At 53.6% G+C, this 18,650-nt stretch overlaps 2 protein-coding genes across 5 annotated transcripts in view; one reads left to right on the forward strand and one right to left on the reverse strand.

Annotated features, from left to right (window-relative positions):
- The window catches only part of MARCHF2 (membrane associated ring-CH-type finger 2), a 34,103-nt gene extending 25,201 nt beyond the window's left edge, over window positions 1–8,902 (forward strand). For all 3 annotated transcript variants that reach the window (XM_030966799.1, XM_030966800.1, XM_030966801.1), the window contains exons 4-5: window positions 3,136–3,345; window positions 6,088–8,902. In XM_030966799.1, coding sequence (XP_030822659.1) covers window positions 3,136–3,345; window positions 6,088–6,246 — 369 coding nt within the window. In that variant the 3' untranslated portion in view covers window positions 6,247–8,902. The remainder of the gene's footprint in view (window positions 1–3,135; window positions 3,346–6,087) is intronic.
- A 3,751-nt stretch (window positions 8,903–12,653) lies between these two features.
- On the reverse strand, window positions 12,654–14,572 carry LOC115914324 (thaicobrin-like). Of its 2 annotated transcripts, XM_030966798.1 has the most exons (3): window positions 14,275–14,572; window positions 14,054–14,199; window positions 12,654–13,424 (listed from the first exon to the last, which is right to left on the reverse strand). In XM_030966798.1, the coding sequence occupies exons 2-3, from the start codon at window positions 14,124–14,126 to the stop codon at window positions 12,904–12,906; spliced, it is 594 nt and encodes a 197-aa protein (XP_030822658.1). In that variant the 5' UTR covers window positions 14,127–14,199; window positions 14,275–14,572; the 3' UTR covers window positions 12,654–12,903. The 2 variants fall into 2 exon arrangements, with proteins under 2 accessions (XP_030822658.1, XP_030822657.1); XM_030966797.1 differs by having other exon boundaries at window positions 14,054–14,572.
- Window positions 14,573–18,650: the final 4,078 nt, after the last annotated feature.

An 18,650-nucleotide genomic window follows, 5' to 3' on the forward strand; every position in this document is an offset into this window, starting at 1 on the left:
CACCTTGGGCTCACCCAAGCTTCATGGACACTGCAGCACCCAAAGGTCAGCCTCTCATCATCCCACAGCCCTGCTGTGGGTCTAAGAAATGAGCTCCCTTCCACAACCCTACTGATCCCAGTATCTGGAAAAGCCTCAGGATCATGCTGGAGGACTAAGAAATATGGTTATACCCAGAATTCTGTCACACAAGCAGAGATCCTGTTTCAAGCAGGATCTGGGACTCAGCTCATAGCCCAAATGGCAGCCAGCAGCCACCTCTGCCTCTTTCCTTTCAGTCTCAGACATTATTGCAGTGTGGAAGCTGCTAGAACAAGACCAAGTTGTGCTTTTGTTGCTTTCCCATGCTTACTTGATAGTTTTCCCTACAAAAATTATTTAATCTGCCTGACCATTTTATGGATTGTTGGCAAAGTTTATTTAAAGTCCCGTATGCACCAAAGTGTTGCTGTGCCAGAAATGCTGCACCCTTCGAGTGGCTCATTGTTTTCCATTTTTTTACTGTGTCAGTGCATATTGGCAAAACAAATCAAATTCTTCAAAAGGAAATGAATTTGCTTCCTGCCTTTATATGTTTGTCTCCCATCTTGGGGAGGAGAAAGGAGTTTCAAAAGTCACAAGGAATATAAATAGAATGAAGATGCAGTGAAATACCTATCTGCCTGAGCGTCTTACTGTACAAGGGTCAGAAGTGCCCCAACATGTCCTGTTGCATAGAATGGGGTGCTCTGGGCTTGCTGCTAGAGGGAACTTGATCCAGACAGGGTGATTTGGCACTCACCTGAGTGCTGTGTCACCAGGCAGCCCTGTCCTGGCCCTGGACTGGGAGAGCCTGACGCAAGGCTGGGTTTGAGCCCTGTGTATGGGAGCAGCTTTCCTGTGCCAATGAGTTGCTGTCCACCCTCACCCTCAGTTCCCAGGACTGCTCAGACTGCGCGCGTGGTGTTGATTGTCCCCATGCAGCTCATCACACTGATTCCTCTGCAGAGCCATACAAGGGGGGAGCTGCAGGTCTGCTTCCCTTCTCCCAGTCCTCTCCAAATGACAGTTCTGCCTGCTCTGAGAGCTGCCCAGTGGAGAAGACCTGGTAGTGCTGGTCAGCAGCGGCTGAATGTGAGCCAGGTGGCCAAGAAGGCCAATGGCACCTGGCCTGTACAAGCCACAGTGTGGCCAGCAGGACCAGGGCTGTGGCCATCTGCCTCTGCTGGGCACTGCTGAGGCCCCACCTCAAATCCCGGGTGGCTTTAGAGTCCAAGAAAGACACTGAGGCGCTGGAGTGTGTCCAGAGAAGGGCAACAGAGCTGGGGAAGGGGCTGGAGTACCAGGAGCAGCTGGGGGGCTCAGCCTGGAGAAAAGGAGGCTCAGGGGAGACCTTCTGTTATCTCTCCCTGACAGGAAGATGCTGCCAGGTGGGGGTCGAGCTCTGCTCCCAGGGAAGAAGCGACAGGATGAGAGTGAACAGCCTCAAGGTGTGCCAGAAGAGGTTTAGGTTGGATACTGGGAACATTTTTTCATGGAGACGGTTGTCAGGCATTGGAACTGGCTGCCAGGACAGTGGTGGAGCCACCATCTCTTGAAGTGTCTAAAAAGTATGTGGATGACTTGAGGACATGTTTGGAGGTGGTTCTGGGTTGATGATTGGACTTGATGATCTTGGAAGTCTTTTCCAACCTTAGTGATTCTGTGATTCTTTGAGGTTTTCTTCTGGCTGTCTGCCCATCAAGTCGTGCTCCAAATGGCTTTAGAATCAATGAAAGTTCCTTGACTGTTACCCCTGAAGTGTTCAGATGATTCAGGTCACATCCCTAAAATACTGTGGTTATGAGTCCTCCCAGCTGGAATCCCGGGCCAGGCTCATTCCTGTCACTGCAGCATCCTCTTCTCTGCTCGTGGCCAGCTCAGTGTCCTGTCCCAGGTGCTGCAGAACCTGCTGTTCCTGTGGCTCTAACCAGCCTAGCTACCCCCCTGTTCCATGCCCAGGTTTGCCAGCTGCCCCTTCTCTTTCCCATTTCCACAAAAGTTGGCTGTGCTTTCAGTCGCATTCTTGCCCTTTTGCTCTGTCTCACTGAACATCCCTGCTGCAGTTAAATCTGCACTCACCCTGCCTTGCTCCCCTCTTGGCCTGCATGCCTCTGGCCAGCCATGTCCTCAGGTTACCTCTGCTGAGGTCTCATAATTTCTTGCATACCTGTCACCAGCACCTTCTGTATTGCTCCTTAAAGGGTGGTTTCTGAGTAGGAAAGGAGCTTTGTGTGCAGAGTTCCCACATGAGTCCCTTCCCAAGCTGTCTGTTCCAAAGCAGGTACCTACAGGAGGATTGGCCTGACAGCCCAGACCCTGATAGTCTCTTCCCTGCTCTGCCTGTGCCTTTTCAATAATATTCTCCAAGTCTTATTTAAAAATAAAATTTTAAAAATCCTGAATGAGGCCGTCATCTTTGTGAGGAGAAGAAGGAAGAATCTGCAGGCCAGCACACACAGATCCCAGTAAAGATGTGCTGTAACAATTTGGTATCTGTAGGAACCACAGCTTCTTGCTATTCTAAAAAAGGAAAGGAAAGGCTGAAAATAGCATAATTCTAGGAAAAGAGAACAATTGCTGTTGCTGAAGTATCTAAAATGAGCCCACACTGAAAGCAAGTCAGGACTCCCAAAAGAAAGAAACATTTGGAGATTGCCTGTGAAACTCTAAAATGCTGTGATTCTCCCACAGGAGCCCAAGGGCTAGATTTGGGACAGATGCTCTTATAGCTTGGCCTTGCTGCAAACCCCAGTGCCCCTGTTTCCCACAGCCCCTTCACCCGCTGGAGTCCTGGGTCTGTTTCTGTTGAAGTTTAGTCCAAGACCTGTCAGATCTATATTAAGCCAGGCTTTACTAAACTGATGTCCTGCAGTGCCTGCTCCCACTACTCCAGAGGAGAGCCCAGGAGCTTCTGTATTCATGACTGCCTTTCCCTGTACACGTTCATTAACTGTTTCTTCCATTTCCCTTGTTAATTGTTGAACCTAGACTTGCCTAGAACTCTCTGGTTCCCTTTAGGAGAAGGTTGGTGTGAGTCAGACTGCACAGTGCAGGCCAGAGCTCCCCAGCTCTCCTGCCTGTCCCGGGCTGATCCCTTCTCCGTCCTTCCCGCAGTGGCTGAAGGACCCCGGGCCCCGCAATGAGAAGAGGACGCTGTTCTGTGACATGGTGTGTTTCCTGTTCATCACTCCCCTGGCGGCCATCTCGGGCTGGCTGTGTCTGCGCGGCGCCCAGGACCACCTGCAGTTCAACAGCCGCCTGGAGGCCATCGGACTCATAGCACTCACTATAGCACTTTTCACCATCTACGTCCTCTGGACACTGGTAAGTGCCAGCTGCCAGGGTCCTGCTCCAGCTGGAGCTGGGAGCACTGGCTCACGCCTCATCAGTGCCACCTGCTATTTCTGCCTCCCCGTGTGAGAACACCTTGGGCTCTTCCACTTGAATGTCCATTTAGTTATCTTCATGTGCAAGCTGAGAATGGAAAATCACCTGCTGGTCATCTGCTTTCCAGACTGTTCCCCAAGTGTCAGAACCCAACCAGCCACAGACGTGCTGGAGCTGGGATGGGGCTGGGGCTGAGGCTGGGTGGGAAGGGCTTGGGGCTGGGTCAGGTAGGGGCCCATCTGTGGTTCAAGAAAAAACACAAACTTGGTACCTGGGCAGGGCAGGGGAAAAGTAAACTACGGAACACATTTGACGCCAAAATAATTTACCACCATGTCCCTCTGTCCTTTTGCTGCTCAGAACAGACTGGCTGTGCCCAGTTGGGCTGCAGACTGCCTTGGGGTTCTCTGGCCACAACTAAACAAACTCCTACACAGTATTTTTAAGGTGTGTGGAAGGAACTCTCTGGCCCTGGGGAAACCTGTGCCTTCTCTGCTGCTGGGTTGTGTGGTCGGCCCCAAGTCAAGGCTTGGTAGCCAGTGTGCCCTGGCCCACTGCTGCGTGGGGGGCACTGGGCATTGCTGGGAACCTGCACTTGAGCCAGTCTGGGTGTTGAACTGACCCTGCTGGGAGAGAGTTTCATGCAGATGCCTTTACTGGACATGCTGAATTAGGGGGTGAGGAGCTTGCACCTTGCAGGGAGCTGAGAAGAGCAGGACAGCAAATGCAGGTTTGCGTGTGGCACAAGTGGAGGCTCAGTGGGGCTGCCTGGTCCCTCCCCAGGGCCACAGAGCTGCTCTCTCTAGGGGCTGCTGGGCCAGGGACTTCCCTCTGTTTCCCATTCACTTCTTTTGTCTTGTGGTGCTGCTGGGTTTGGATCTTGATTTTGGCTCTCCTATTCCAAGCAAGCCCTTTGTGTGCTTATGCCCTGTCAATGCCCTTTTCCAACTCCTCGCAGGGAAACATCATTTTGGGAAGGGAAAAAGTGCACTTGATGCAGGAAAAATAATGGGACCCCAAAAAGCTGGGAGTCCTGTGGGCAATAGAAATTCCCCGGTCCATTTCCTTGTCGTCTCGTTTTCCAATTTCACAGAGTAACCCCTTCCCCTGGGGCTGGACACTCCTTACAATCTCCCTCACAGACCTGGGAACCAGGGCAGGATGAGCTGGTGCTGCAGCAGCCCCTGCTCTGAGGGCGAGAGTGCCTGGGAGCAAAGCTGGAGGCACTCCTTGCATGGGAGCCAGGGAGGAAAGTTTCCATGCTGCATGTTCCTGCATGAAGCTTGTTTCCGTAGGAAGCCAAGCTAAAATTGGAAACTTTAAGAGGAAGTGTCTCCATCTTCTCTGTCTCAGGACTGGTGGGGAGGAGCTGGAAACGTGGAGGAAATGGAAAAATGTTTGTGCAGTAACAAGTCATGACTAAAATGGCTCTAATTCTGCTGTGTTTCACATTTCCTTGAGCAGAGGAGGACATAAGGTGAAGCCCCTTGTTTATATTCAGCTCGTTCAACCCTGGGCTGTGCAGTCCAAGGGGACAATATATGGGAGGGAGTTCATGGCTGTAACCAGTGTGAGGGTTGTGAGAGAAGCTGTAGCCAGGGCTGCAGCTCCTTTGTGAGGAACAGGAGCCTTCTTTGAGATTCCCATCATTAACTCCCCATTCTCTGAAAACTGGGACATGAATTTGTCAGCAAAAAGTCTTATTGCCACAATCCCTCTGCAACAGGAAGGAGGGATGTGCACAGATCAATAAGCTCAATTACCTCAGTGCCACAGTGGCACAGCTTAATTTCTCATAAGATGTCTCCTAGACCCATTCCAGAAGTAACAGTTTTACTGAGTTTTCTGTGTCAGATGCACTTCCTGGTACGTCCCAGTTGCCAGCTAAATGCTTCCTGTAAGAAGGTCTGGTTTAGATCAGTGGCTGACTGCATTCGGTATTTAAGCCAAGCTCAAGGCTCCCCTCGCAGGGCTGCTCTGAAACTGCAGGGCCATCACGGGCCTCTGCTGGGCTGCTCTGGGTCCCTCCAGCCTTTGCATCCTCCCCTGTCTCCCTCCGGGTAGACAAGTCTCCCAGGCCACGGTGTTGTCAGGAAAAAATGAGTCCAGCTGCTGTCCTGTTGTTGCAGGCAAAGGAGGGAAGGTTTTTGTGCAGGACGAAGAAGGTCCTCAGGGTCTGTGAGATGGGAGGAGGCTGGTTGGATTCAGAGCTTTGTTTTGCTCACCAAAGGTGCTGCTGAAGCCCGGGGCTGGATGAAGGGGCGAGTTACAGCTCATCCCCACCACACTGCACCAGCCCGGACCCAAACCCAGCTGAGCAAACCCCATCCCGCTCTGCTGGTGCTGCCCAGAAGGCCCCTTTGGCTGTGCCCCACTCAGCCTGGTGTCCTCAGGAAGGGATTGATGCTTGTCAGGCTGGGGGCATGGAGTGCCCCAAACCGTGCTGGGGTCAGTGCTGTGTCTCTTGCTCAGGATAAAGGGTCCCCAGAGGCAGAGGGGTGCAGGCATCCGGCCGTCCCTGAGTGTGCTCCGGGCCAGGGCTGGGGTTGGTGACAGCGTGGCCGGGGTTGGTGACAGCGTGGCCAGGGTTGTGACAGCGTGGCCGGGGTTGGTGACAGCGCGCCGGGGTTGTGGCAGTGCAGGTGGTGTTGGTGACAGCGCTGCGTTCTTGCCCGCCAGGTCTCGTTCCGCTACCACTGCCAGCTGTACTCGGAGTGGCGAAGGACCAACCAGAAAGTCCGGCTGATGATCCCGGCCTCGCGGAGCCCTCACCCCGTGCCCCACTCCCTCCTCTCCGCCAAGCTCATGAAGAAGGCCGCGGATGAGACCACGGTCTGAGCCGTCCCGCGGGCAGCCACGGCGGAGGGTCGGGCATCCCCACAGGCCCAGGGACCGTGGCAGCTGTGGGGGCACTGGAAAACAATCATCCCATCCAAAGGCACTCTGTGCTCAGCACGTGCTTTAGACCTTGGCAAAGAGACACATAATCAACATCTGTGGGGGAAATGGCCCAAAAGAGCCTGATGGCAGAAAATGCCTGTCTGCAGGGACACTTTCCTATAATGAAATACCATACATGGAAAACATCTCCCTCTCTCTCTATATATATATATATCTATATATAATATTATTTTTTAATGGCCATGCATATTGTGTTTCAGTCCTTTTGTGTTGATGTTCTAAGCTTCAGGATAGAAGCTGGCAATCTGATCTCATTCAGAGGTTAAATCAATGCCTTTTCTCCAAATGAGCATATGAGGAACACTTTTCATCAACCATTCTTGAAAGTCCCCTTCTCCTTTGCACTAAATTGGTTTTGATATACTACAGCAGCCTTCCCATTACTCTTTGGTCTCTTTTGTGGTGTTCTGTCCTTTCTAGAAAGTTGAGTGTTTTTAATAATTATTATAATCCCAGAAGGAGTAAAATGACATAATACTGAATGGAGACATTTTGTATTGTAAAGTACTGTAATTTTGAGAATTTCAAAATCTGTTTCAGAATGAGAGAATCTTTTCCGGCACAGACATGATCTCACAAAATGCTTTCCTTGAGATCCTGGCTTATCCCCAGGACTCGGATGCACTCAGCCCTTGGTCTGTCTGGCAAAGGTAGATGGAGGATCTGAGGGTGGGAAGAGATGGCTCCGTAGTAGCTAAACCCACCATTGCCTTTTGCTTTGAAAAGATTGAGAATGGAGCTTTCCTGACCCCAGAAGGTGGGAGTTGGAGTCTCTGTTTGCTGATGTCCTTTTGCCAGCTTGAGGCCGGCCCTCCTGTAGCATCAGTTTCACACGTACCTTAGGGGACAGGCCATGCCCTGGCAGGACGCAGGTGCTCTTGGCTGTCTCTGCACTTTATTTGCACATTCCAGAGGAGCTGCTGGCATTGGGTTCATCCCTGGTAGTGCTGCCTGCCTGTTGTGTCCTCTAGTGAAACCCCCCAGTTTGCTGGTCCCAGAGAACAGGCTCTGGGTCCCTTGTCCTGGGGGGCCAGTGTTCCTCCTTCTCCTCCTCCTTTTACCTGTGTTTCCAGCACATGCAGTTCTCAAAGCCCTCTGTCTCAGAATGCCCCCTTTGCCAAGAGTCCCCCTGGTTTGGCTTTGGTCCTTGCCTCTGCCACCTCACCCTGCCAGACAGTGCCTGGTGCTGAGCTCTCCTGAGCCTTGTGAGTGGCACAGGCTGTGAGGATGCTGGTGGTGATGCTGCCCTGCCAGGTGCTCCAGAGGTGTGTGCAGCTGCTTTGCTGGAGCCTGGGCTCTGGCTCCGTGGTGGTGAGGGTAGAGAGCAGGCAAGAGGCAGGCTCTGAGGGGCCTGTGTCCTTGCACTGGGTGGTGATCCCTCTGCCCCTTCGCTGAAAGCAAGTGGGTCAGTGCAATGCCCTGTGAGATGGACATCTGTAATTTCCTGAATTCAAAGCACCATGTGCACTTCCTTCTCCTCCTCCTCTTTAGCTGCAAAGCAGGCTGTGTTTCCTTGTGTGTTCCCTCAGCCTGATCTGGAAGTTGCTGGTGGCCTGAGCAGCAGGGACCAGTGTGCCATCTTGCCCAACTGGATTGCTCCAGCCCTTGGCCCTGGTGTCTGTCTGCTCTCCTCTGTCCCCTCTCCCAGGTGCAGCTCGGGGATACCCTGACACATCTTGCAGCAGCCTCTTTGTGCCCTGATGGCTGCTCTGAACTGGTCTCTCTTCCAGCGTGAGGGGCTGGTGTGACTGTGGGGTGAATGTCCTCTGCTGCAGCCAGGCTGCACATCTCTGCTCCCCTCTCTCGGCCACCCCCCAACTGTCCCCTGCCTTCTTCCACATACCTGGGGGTGTCTGCCCTTTTCCCAGTCATGCACTCATGCAGGGATTACTCTGCTTCTGGTACACTTGGTGGAGAGGCTGCTGCAGCCCAGCTCCAGTCACAGTCCCTTCTCCAGTCCCATCCCATTCCCACGCAGGTGCTCCCGCCCTGCACACCCCTTCCACGGCAGCAGGCTCTGCACCACTGCTCTGTGCCTTGTCCTGGGTGCCCCTTCCTTCAGCCCCTTCCCAACAACCCCCTTGTCACGGGGGGGGTTTAACCTTCCCAGCCCTGGCTGCCTCCCAGGGGCTTGGCCCCACAAGGCACCGAGTTCTGGCAGGTGATGAGGGATGCTCTCTCCCATAGCATGTCCCCAGGGTAAGGACTTCATGGAGCCAGTGTTCCAGTTAAGAAACCCACCATCAATCCAAATATGCAACTGTGAAAGCCAGAAGCCCTTGGCTGGGGCAGTGGAGGCCCAGTCCTGTGTGTGGCCGTGGCTGCACTCAGCATCCTTGGCTTTGTTGTCATTGCCAATAATTGGAGTTGTTGCATGTGCCCCCACAAGACCCAGTAGTGACTCTTTGAGTCTTGTCCTCCTTCCCAGAGATGATCAGCTGGTGGACGTGGGCAGTCGGTGTCTGACCCACCACGTTCCAGTGCGTTCTGGGGAAATGGGCTGTGCAATGATGTAAATAAAAGTGAGACAAACTTTGGGCTGTTGTGTTGTTATTGGAGGGGGCCAGGGCTGCAGAGCCCAGGCTGCCTCCCTGAGAGCACCCCGGTACCCCCTGCTGCAGCAGCTGCCCTGGCCAGCCCCCAAGGCCCCAGCAGAAGGTTTCCAAGTTGGACAAAACCCAGGACTTTTTTAATTTCTGGGTAGTTTCTCTGTCAGTGTACAGAAGCCTGCCTGGCGTGGGCCAAGTCAAGAGTCCTTTGGCCCCTGGTTGGGCCAGGGGTGCGTATGGGGCTGCATGGAGCGACCCTGATGCTGCATGGTGCCACTCCACAGAGGCTCCCTGTGAGCTGCCTGACCCGGGCCTGCCCACAGCCCTGAGCCCAGCCCCTCACTCCAGGGCTGTGGGAGACGCTGGACAGGTCTGTGAGCCCTGGTGAGGTCATGGTGGGCAGTGCCCAGTTGTGCCTGAGCTGTGTCTGAACTGTGCCCACATGTGCAGGAGCTGCTGGCAGCAAGCTGCAGGGCAGGAGCCCTGCTCTGTGTGCTTGCTATAGCTGGCTCTGAGAGCCATCCAGGGCCAGCACCATGGCAGGGGCTGCAGGCCATGGAGCCTCAGGGCAGAGACTTGGGCAGCCATCATTCCCTGTTGTGTGGAGCAGTGAGGAGACCCAACATCCCCTGCAGCCTTGGCCCCTGGCCCTGGACCTGTGCTGCAAATCTGGTCACATCACACTTGCAGCAGGGCGTTGGAAATTGTGAAACTGCCCATTTAAAGTGCCACTCAAAGCACTGCAATACCAATGTTGGATGCATTTCTGAGGTCCTGGACAAGGCTTTAGCCTTGGGCAAGACCTTGGATGAGTTTCTTGGCCAAGCTCTCAAATCAAGGGTTTTCTGGGTTTGTTTATATTAAAAGAAAAAAAAGGTTTTAAAAAAGAGAGTGCCCTGGTTGGCTCAGCCAGACCTTTAAAATAAAACTGTGATGCCACACAGCAATCTGGCAGGGTGGGGAGAAGACAAAGTGGCATCTGCAACAGCAAGAACAGTGTAAAAGGAGCAGAAATGCCAGAGAAAAGGCTCACTGGGAAAAAGGAAAGTTTCGTGGGAAGGGCATTCAGTCACAGTTGCTTGGCTGATGTGCCAAATCCAGGCAGGCTTTGTTTGGAGCATGTCTGACAGACCAATGCTGAGAAGAGCATGTTTGTTGAGGTGTTTCCACTGTCCACTGCTGCAGCCTTTCTCTCTGGCAGCAGGAGGGTCCCAGGGTCACGCCAGCCAGGGGCTATTTACAGACCACGAATGAGATGGGGCTGCTGTGGAATGTGCCTTGAGCTGTTTTATTTTTCAGCATCAGTCTCATTACATGATTATGACAATGGGAAGATGCCAGCAGCTCACATTCCAGGCAGCAGACACAGAACTTAATGTTACAACTCACTTTATAAGCTTTTTGACCAATCACACAAAGCAAAACACATTGACAGTAGTTCTATCCAATCACTATAAGCACATGTACCCCTGGTTAAAACAATGCTGGCTTATTTTGAATACAATACCTACTTGTAAGCCTTAAAACACAATGCCCAGAACTCCATTATTAAGCTTTAACCTTCCTAATATCTTGCTAGATAAACTTTCTGTAGCTTAGAGAGTTATTCTAGACAAGCGTTAATACACAGACCATTGTTCTGTTTGCCCTTGCTTTTCTACAGTTTAAATACTTTTTCTGCTGACCAATCTCATGGCTGCTGCTTAGCTCTAATCACAGTTCTGCTGTCTCTGAGGCCTGCATCTTGCAGCTTTCCCCAAACCCTCTGATTTTGTAGATTCCCACACCAGGGGTCTGATCCCACTCTGCTGTGGACCAAGGGCTTCGGGAGTTGCCCTGTGGCCTCTGTGTCCAGGCAGGGTTGAGGAGGCAGCAGGTCGCTGCTGTCATGTGCTGCTGTGCCCACGCTGGCTGTGGCACAAACCTCCCAGCCCCGATTGTCTCCCCAGAACCACTCAGAGCCCGTGTGGGTCCAGCCTTGCTTAAGGACCCCGGTGTTCCTTACCCTTCCTACCCATTGTGGCTCCAACATCTCTAACACATGAGAGCTGAATTTAAGCTCCCCTGAGTCTTTGTGGAGCAATTCTACATGAAATGGTGTATTTCTCACACAAATGCTGCAATTACATAACTCAGCTCCCAGAGAGATGATCTTTTAAAATTTAATTTTTGAGGGGCACATCAAAAAGGAAACCAGAGCAAAATATTTACTCCCTCCAGACCACAAAATTCAAGTGAAGAAGTTCCCAGACCCCAATCTGTTGAAAAACTAACTTTTCTCCAGTCTGAGGGACTTAGCTGGCTTTCAGAAAGGAATTTCTTCTTCTTGATTGAGGTAGGTGCCCCTAAATGCACAGTACATCTCTTTTGGGATGTTTTGCATGACAAAGGACAAAAATACAGAACTAACAATCTGCCATCTCCAAACACCAACCTTCTTCTATGAAGCTCTGTCACAGTGTAACCCCAGCTGACAACTAAACACCACACAGCCACTCGGTCACTCAGCACCCTCCAAGGGGGATTGGGGAAAAAACTTTTGATTTGAGGTGAAAACAGTTTAATAATTGAGATAAAGTAATATATAATAATACTAATGATAATAATAATTGTAATGAAAAAAAATATAAAACCCAAGTGGAACAAGTGATGCCTGGGGTAGGTGCTCAGCACCTGCTGATCTGTGCCCAGCTTGTCTCCCAGCAGCCATCAGCCCCCCACCAGCAGCTCCTCCAGTTTACACACTGGGCAGGATGTTTTATGGTGTGGAATATCTCTCTGGCCAGTTTGGGTCAGCTGTCCTGGCTGTGTCACCCCACCCCCAGCTTCTTGCACAACTCCTTGCTGGCAGAGCATGAGACACTGAGAAGGACACGTAAACACCACATGACTGATGGTTTGGTTGTTGCTACCAATATTATTCTCACCCTAAATCCCAAACCCAGCACTGTGCTGGCCTCTGAGAGGAAAATTAACTCTATCCCAAGCAAAGTTAGGTCAGTCTCAGAGGCTCCTGCCCATGGAGAGTAGGAAGTGCCTAACTGGGAGCAGAGAACCCTGGGTTTCCCCAGTCTTGATGCTACCACAGTGGAAGAGGCTTAGGGCAGAGCTCTGGGGGCAGATACCTGGGCTTGACCCAGTGCTGCAACTCTGCAGCCCCTGGAGTAGAGCAGGGAGACCAATACTGTTGCCTGCGCCCAGATGCCACCACAATGATGACAACTGAAGTGGCAGTAAAGAAGGTCCAACCAGAAAAGTGTTCAGAGATGAAATCTAGGCTGGACCCAGGTAATGTCCCTCTTCACCTACACCCACCTTCTCCTCTCCTAAGGACAGGATTTAGCAGGATTCTGTGAGGTGGGACCTTGAGAATGGCAGATCTGTGGCCATTCTTGTGGATTCCTGCCTCTCCTGTGGGTTTCAGACACAGCTCAGCATTGTGCTTTCCTTCCTGGGCTGCCTCTGCTGCTGCCCCTGCACTGCTGCCAGTGCTCTGCTGCACAAAATGTGTTTGGTGCACATCAGGCAAGGACAGGCTCTGGATGTGTGGGGAAGATAAGTGTTATCATGAGTATCCAGCTATGTCTGGGGTTTTTTAACTTAATTGAAAAAGCCAGAGGCACTACACCAGCACCCTTGGAGGAGTGCTGCTGTATTTTCCACAGCCTCGTACAGAGCAGCTCTGCAGTGCCCTGGCACTCAGTGATGGTCCCTGCCAGGAGACCACCGGGCGCCAAGCTCCTCCCTGCACCCAGTCTCTGTGCTCCCTGTTGTCCCTGCAGTCCCAGCCGAGGAGTGGGGGGATAAAGGAGGCTCTGTTGTGGCATCCACCTCCATGACCTGCCAGTCCTCTCCTTGGGGGCCAGAGGATCCCCATGAGGAAAAGCCAGCAGGATGCAGGACCCTCCGAGTTCCCAGCACCAAGACCCAAGGTGATGGCATTTGCCTTTCCAGTCTCTCTCCTGCCCCTCATGTTCCCTCCCTGTCAGGGCCACAGCTTGAGCCACGAGTCCATCCCCACCCAGAGCCACGGGCGCAGCCTCTCCCCAGCACATGAGGCCAGGCAGAAAGCAAAGATTGGGGCTTCACTCTCAGCATCAGCAAAAGTCACCTGCTTGTCTGTGAAGTCCAGGCAGACCTGGATGGCCTTGGGGAGGCAGGTAAGGTGCAGTGGGGTCCAGTCAGGATCACTGAAAGCATGGTACTGTCCAAACCACTGCCCCACGGCCCAGATCCCCTCCTGGGGCGTAAAATTGAGGACCCCCTTCCTCCTGACAGACTCCTGGGCCACTCCCACTGCCCACCAGTCCCCTGCCTCGGCCACCTCCACCTGCCAGCAGTGTCTCCCTGCAGCAAAGCCCTGGCTGCCCAGCACACAGGGCTCCGTGTCAAACCGCTCGGGGTTGTTGGGCAGCAAGGTCCACTCGTGCCCCCGTCCCACCCCTCGCTGGTCACTGGCCAGAATGAGGAAGGGGTTGGCGGTGTCTGGGTCCAGAGTCACATCAGCTGGGGACAGAGGAGGAGAAGCTGCTCAGAACAGGCAGCCCTGGGGCTGCATCCACCCCAGCAAGAGAACGGACAGGGTGAGCGCCTTTTCCCTGCAGTGGGAAAACCCCCCTAGCTGGACTGTCCCTGGCTCCCTGCTGCCCCATCCCTGTCCCCACCCCAGGGGCCTGCACACATCCTGGACAAGGGGACCTCAGTTTCCTGGAGGAGGAGGCAGCACCTGAGTGGGTGGGTGCACGCCTGCAGTGCAGCCACCTGGACCTGAGCCTGGGTGTCTCTGGTGCTGTGAGAGGAGAACAGGCAGGTCAGGGCACAAACCAGTGCCGACCACAGTAGAGGTTACCCCAAGACCCATAACCCATGGCCCCAAATTCACATCTCTTTCTATGAACAGTGGAGGGGGCCAAGGATGTCAGCTCAGGAGCCTTTGGTGCTGGAGCTGGGTCTACAGGTGAGCACCAAGAGTTCAGCTGGGGAGTGTTGCAGCCACCAAGTCCCAACCCATGAAAAGCCCAGTTTGGGGACAAGCCCCAGTGCTTGACCTTCAATAGCTGTCCCACAGCAGAAACAGGATGCATTTGTCCTCAATAGAGGACAGTTCCCCCTCCTGTTCCCTTCTGAAAACTCACCTCTTCCACTCATCTCCTCCACCTCATCAATCAGGGTCTCACTTTCTACTGTCTCCATCCTGGATGCCAGCATATCCACAGTCAATCAACAGGGGGGGAGATAGGATTCACTGCTGAAAGTGGGAATTACAAGACTCGAGGACTGCCTGAAGATGATAAAGCAGAGAAGGACTAATGGAAAGGTCACAGCATTCAGCACTTTTTACACAGCCAGTACTTACCTGCCCAGCCTGCAGGTTGGCTCCAGGAAAGCAGGTTTGAGATGGGTTGAAAGGTCTGAAGTCTGCTTTCCATTCCTCTGATCCCCTCATCTGCTCATGGCTGGACCGAGCTTGCCCAGCACTTCCAGCCTGTTTGAGTGAGCAGGGCACAGTCCAGAGGGGCTGGATGGCCTGGAGAGCAGACCTGGGAGTCTGTCTGGGTACCACCCCACCAAGCTTTCCCCTCCCATCCTCTGGGCAATGACCTCCCATGCCCTGAAGCTGCCAGCCCATGTGGGACCTCATCCAACACTTGAGTTTGCAATTCCTCCTGTTCCTGCAGTGCCCAGTCCTGTTTACATCACAGGGTCTGCTGCGTCCCCCCTCCCTCAGCCCAGCTGCAGGTGGGTGATAAGAGCCCCTGAGTGCTGGAGGAGTCTCTATCTTGCTGTGCAGGATGCTCAGAGCCCTCTTGGGCCATAGCCCCACAGGCACCTCCAGCCCCTGGGGATGGCACCTGGGGACACCACCTGCAGAGCAGAGCACCCTGCTCTGGGTGTCCAGGCTGCTTTCTGGGAAAAGGAAGGGGAGGTCGGGCTCCTGCCCTGGCTGTTTGCCCAGTTCTGTCCTGCTGCATGGGTTCATGGTGGAGATGTGTGCAGGGCATGTGCCACCTCAATTGCTCAGCTGGTAAATGCGGAACAGCATGTGCTGGGCTTTGCATCCCACCCGTCTGTTCTCCAGGCAGCTCTGCCTGTGTAGAGGGGTGATGGCCTTATTCCCAGTCACAGGGAACACAAGGCATTCCACTCTGCTGTGTCACATCACTCTGGAAGGCACCAGCTGAGCACAAATCAAGCAGGATGCAAGGTCAGCTGCTGCCAGGTGGCTTTGCAGACACCGCCTGAAGCCTCTGCCTGCCTGAACCCCGGCCTGGAGCCTGGCTGCCTTGGCCAAGGTCACTGACCAGTTCCACTTTACCCATGACCAGTTCCTCTTGCACTCTTGGCATGTCTGACACCTTGTCCTCCCCAAATCCTTTCACTCCACACGGCTTTAGTGCTCACATCCTTCCCGTGGCACGTGGAGTTGCCTGGGACACGCAGCTTTGATCCCCAGCTTTGCACACCTATGCAGGCTGGGTGCTAGGAAAATTAATCCACAAATACCAGAGGTTTATGTCCAAAAAGGAGACAGAGGAGCCCTTTCTGGCTTTTTTCGAATAAAGGGAGAGGCCATGGGGCATTCCCCTGGGATCTCTTGAATTTTTGGAGGATGCAGCCTCCTTTTTATCCCAATTTCCTGGCCGCATTTCCCTTCTCTCTTTCCTCATTGGCTGAGGTACTTGAGAGGTACAGACTTCCCAGAACACCTGATACCAGAGATTTCCCTCTAATGTGAAACCCTCCCTTTTAATTTTTAATTCTTATGGTATTTAGGGGTTTTTCTTCCCCACTGTTTCTTTCATCTTTCAATGTCTAATTTTGTTTCTCAGCAAATCTAAAGTTTATTTGTAAAAGCAAATATCTTTTTCCATTCATCAATCAGTAGAATCCTTCCCATTGTTTCTTTTATCTCTCAGTGCTAGTTTTATCTACCAGCAGACCCACAGCTTGTTTGTAAAGACAAATCCACTATTCCTTTCATGGGTTTCCCTGGAATTGTGATTACATTGTTAAATTATGAGGCTCGATTATTACACTTTCTTTGCTATCATTTGTTGTTGTTGGGGTTTTTTTCCTTTTGTTTCTTTCTCTCAGGAAATTTTCTCCCATTTTGTTGCTAAGAGCCAATAGCGACCGATACTTTCGATGGCTCTCTTAAGAGAGACAAGACATGGCCAAGGAGAAGGGCGAGAAGTGGAGCTGGCTGCTGAGGGGCATTCTCTTGGGCTGGCAGGAGAGGCTGTAGCTCTCTGTCGCTCTGGACATCAGAGGGGAGACAGGCTGCGCTCTCTGCGGGGAGAATTTCGCCGCCTCTGAGGGATGGGCTCCTCCTGCCTTCTACCGTGAGCGAAACTGCTCATGAGAGCGGCCGTGTCACTGGGACCTTATTAACCCCTGCCTCACCTAACAAAGGACCCTCCCCATCTACTCGGGTGCCTCAGGGGAAACTCCGGGATCCCCGAGTCCCCTCCCGCTCCGAGGGAGCCTCTCCCGGCGGTGCTCGGGAGCCGAGCGGCCCCTGCCCAGCCTCGCCGCTTCTCTGCCACTGCTCCGGGTTTTTCACTGCCCTGTAACTCAGCACCCCTGCCTGCCGGGACACCCCTCGGCTCCTGATACAGCTACGGAGTTTCTGTTACATTTCGTTTGCTACTCCGGAGCCTGCTCGTGCCCGCGGTTCCAGCCACCGCTCCGAGGCTCCTCCTGCAGCCCCTTTCCGCCAACCAGCACGCCCGCCATTGCCGTGTGGAGAAGCGGCCGAGCTGGCGCCACAGCGCCCCCTGCAGCCGCGGGGGAATCATCGCACCTGCCCCCTCCGGCCGGGAGCCACCGGCGCCCCTGCCGGCTGTGCCCGGAACTGCACCAAAGGGGAAAGTGCCGAGAGAGGCCGGGACTGGTCTGTGCTTGGGGCCGGGTCTGTGCTTGGGGCCGGGGCTGGGTCTGTGCTTGGGGCCGGGTCTGGGCCTGGGGCTGGGACTGGGTCTGTGCTTGGGCGGGACGCTGGGTCTGTGCTGTGGGGGCTGGGACTGTGCGGTCTGGATGCTTGGGCTGGGGCTGGGGTCTGTGCTTGGGGCCGGGGCTGGGTCTGTGCTTGGGGCCGGGTCTGTGCTTGGGGCTGGGTCTGTGCTTGGGGCCGGGGCTGGGTCTGTGCTTGGGGCTGGGGCTGGGTCTGTGCTTGGGGCCGGGACTGGGTCTGTGCTTGGGGCCGGGACTGGGTCTGTGCTTGGGGCTGGGGCTGGGTCTGTGCCTGGGGCTGGGTCTGTGCTTGGGGCTGGGGCTGGGTCTGTGCTTGGGGCTGGGTCTGTGCTTGGGGCCGGGGCTGGGACTGTGCTGGGGCGGGACTGGGTCTGTGCTTGGGGCCGGGGCTGGGTCTGTGCTTGGGGCCGGACTGTGCTTGGGGCGGTATGTTAAAAAAAAACTTTGGGGTGAGACTGGATTTGTGGTTCTGTTGTTGCTGCTGCTGTGGTTGGTTGTTTGCCTTGTTACACACACACACACACACACACACACACACACACACACACACACACACACACACATATATTTATATACATACATACTGGTAAAGAACTGTTATTCCTTTTCCCATTTCTTTGCCTGAAAGCCCCTTGATTCCAATATAATAATATTGGAATAATAATCCAAATTATAATAATTTGACCATTCCAAGGGAGGTTCCCACCTTCCTTGGCAGACAGGTATCTTTCAAACCAGGACAGTTGTCCAGTCTGTGTCTCTGTACCCTTTATTTTTTGCTTCCCTCTTTTCCTTGTCAGCCCTTTTGGCCAGGTCTCTGATCAGGTCCCTTTGCCCCAGCAGGTGCCCCATGCCTGGCTGGGCTGGGCTGGTGCTGAGCTCCCCTGGCACTGCCTTTGCCTCTCTCAGTGCAGCAGATTTCCCCATCCTTGATGTCCTTGCCTTTCAGCTGGGCATTGCTTTCAAGCAATTTTTAAGCTACTGCTGGGCTTTGCTGCCACCCTGGCACTGCCTCTGGGTGTGAATCCCGGCTCCATCACCTCCCTCCTTGCCACTGCCCTGTGCTCCTGCCAGGGGTGTGCAAACTGCTGCCAGAACTGTGGGAGGAGAATGCCACATGCAGCCCTGGACAGTCCCTGCAGCAGGGCTGTGTCTGCCAGAAGGGCATGTCCAGAGCAAAAGCATTACCACAATCCTTCAAATCACTCAGGAACTTTAATTTTGGAGCGAAGGTAGCGCAGGAGGAAATGAGTAGCAAGCTGGGACAGGGTGACATTTTGTTTCCTTTTCAGGCAGGGAAAGTCTTAGCTGGGACCAGGGGACCTCTCTGAGGTGCTGGGTGGCGGCTGAGCAGCTCCTGCTCCAGCTCAGAGTGCGGGGGAGAGCTTAGGAGCTCCAGATATGTGGCATGTTCTGGGAATCTGCAGATGGAAAGGACCCTCTGACACCTGTCAGAACTGCCCATGGTTTCCACCTCTTGTGGGCAAAGCAGAACCAAGTGAATGAACAAAAAGGCGGGGGGGGGGAGAGCAGAGCAGGGTCAGGTCCTGTCCTGGCTGGGCCTTGGATTAGTGTTTTGGGTATTTTTTCACTGGTCCAAGGCCACTTCCTGCTCTCTTTGAGGTGCATGGAATGAGTCCTGATTTGGTCAGGACTTCTCGTTCTGCACCTGTTTGTCTCTTAATACTGAACCAAAAAAGGCAGAGCAGGCTTTCTTTGGCTTTCCCCTGGGAAATCCCCACAACCTTTTATACCAGT

Source organism: Camarhynchus parvulus, chromosome 28 (assembly GCF_901933205.1).
Source record: "Camarhynchus parvulus chromosome 28, STF_HiC, whole genome shotgun sequence".
In the NCBI taxonomy this organism is placed as follows: domain Eukaryota; kingdom Metazoa; phylum Chordata; class Aves; order Passeriformes; family Thraupidae; genus Camarhynchus; species Camarhynchus parvulus.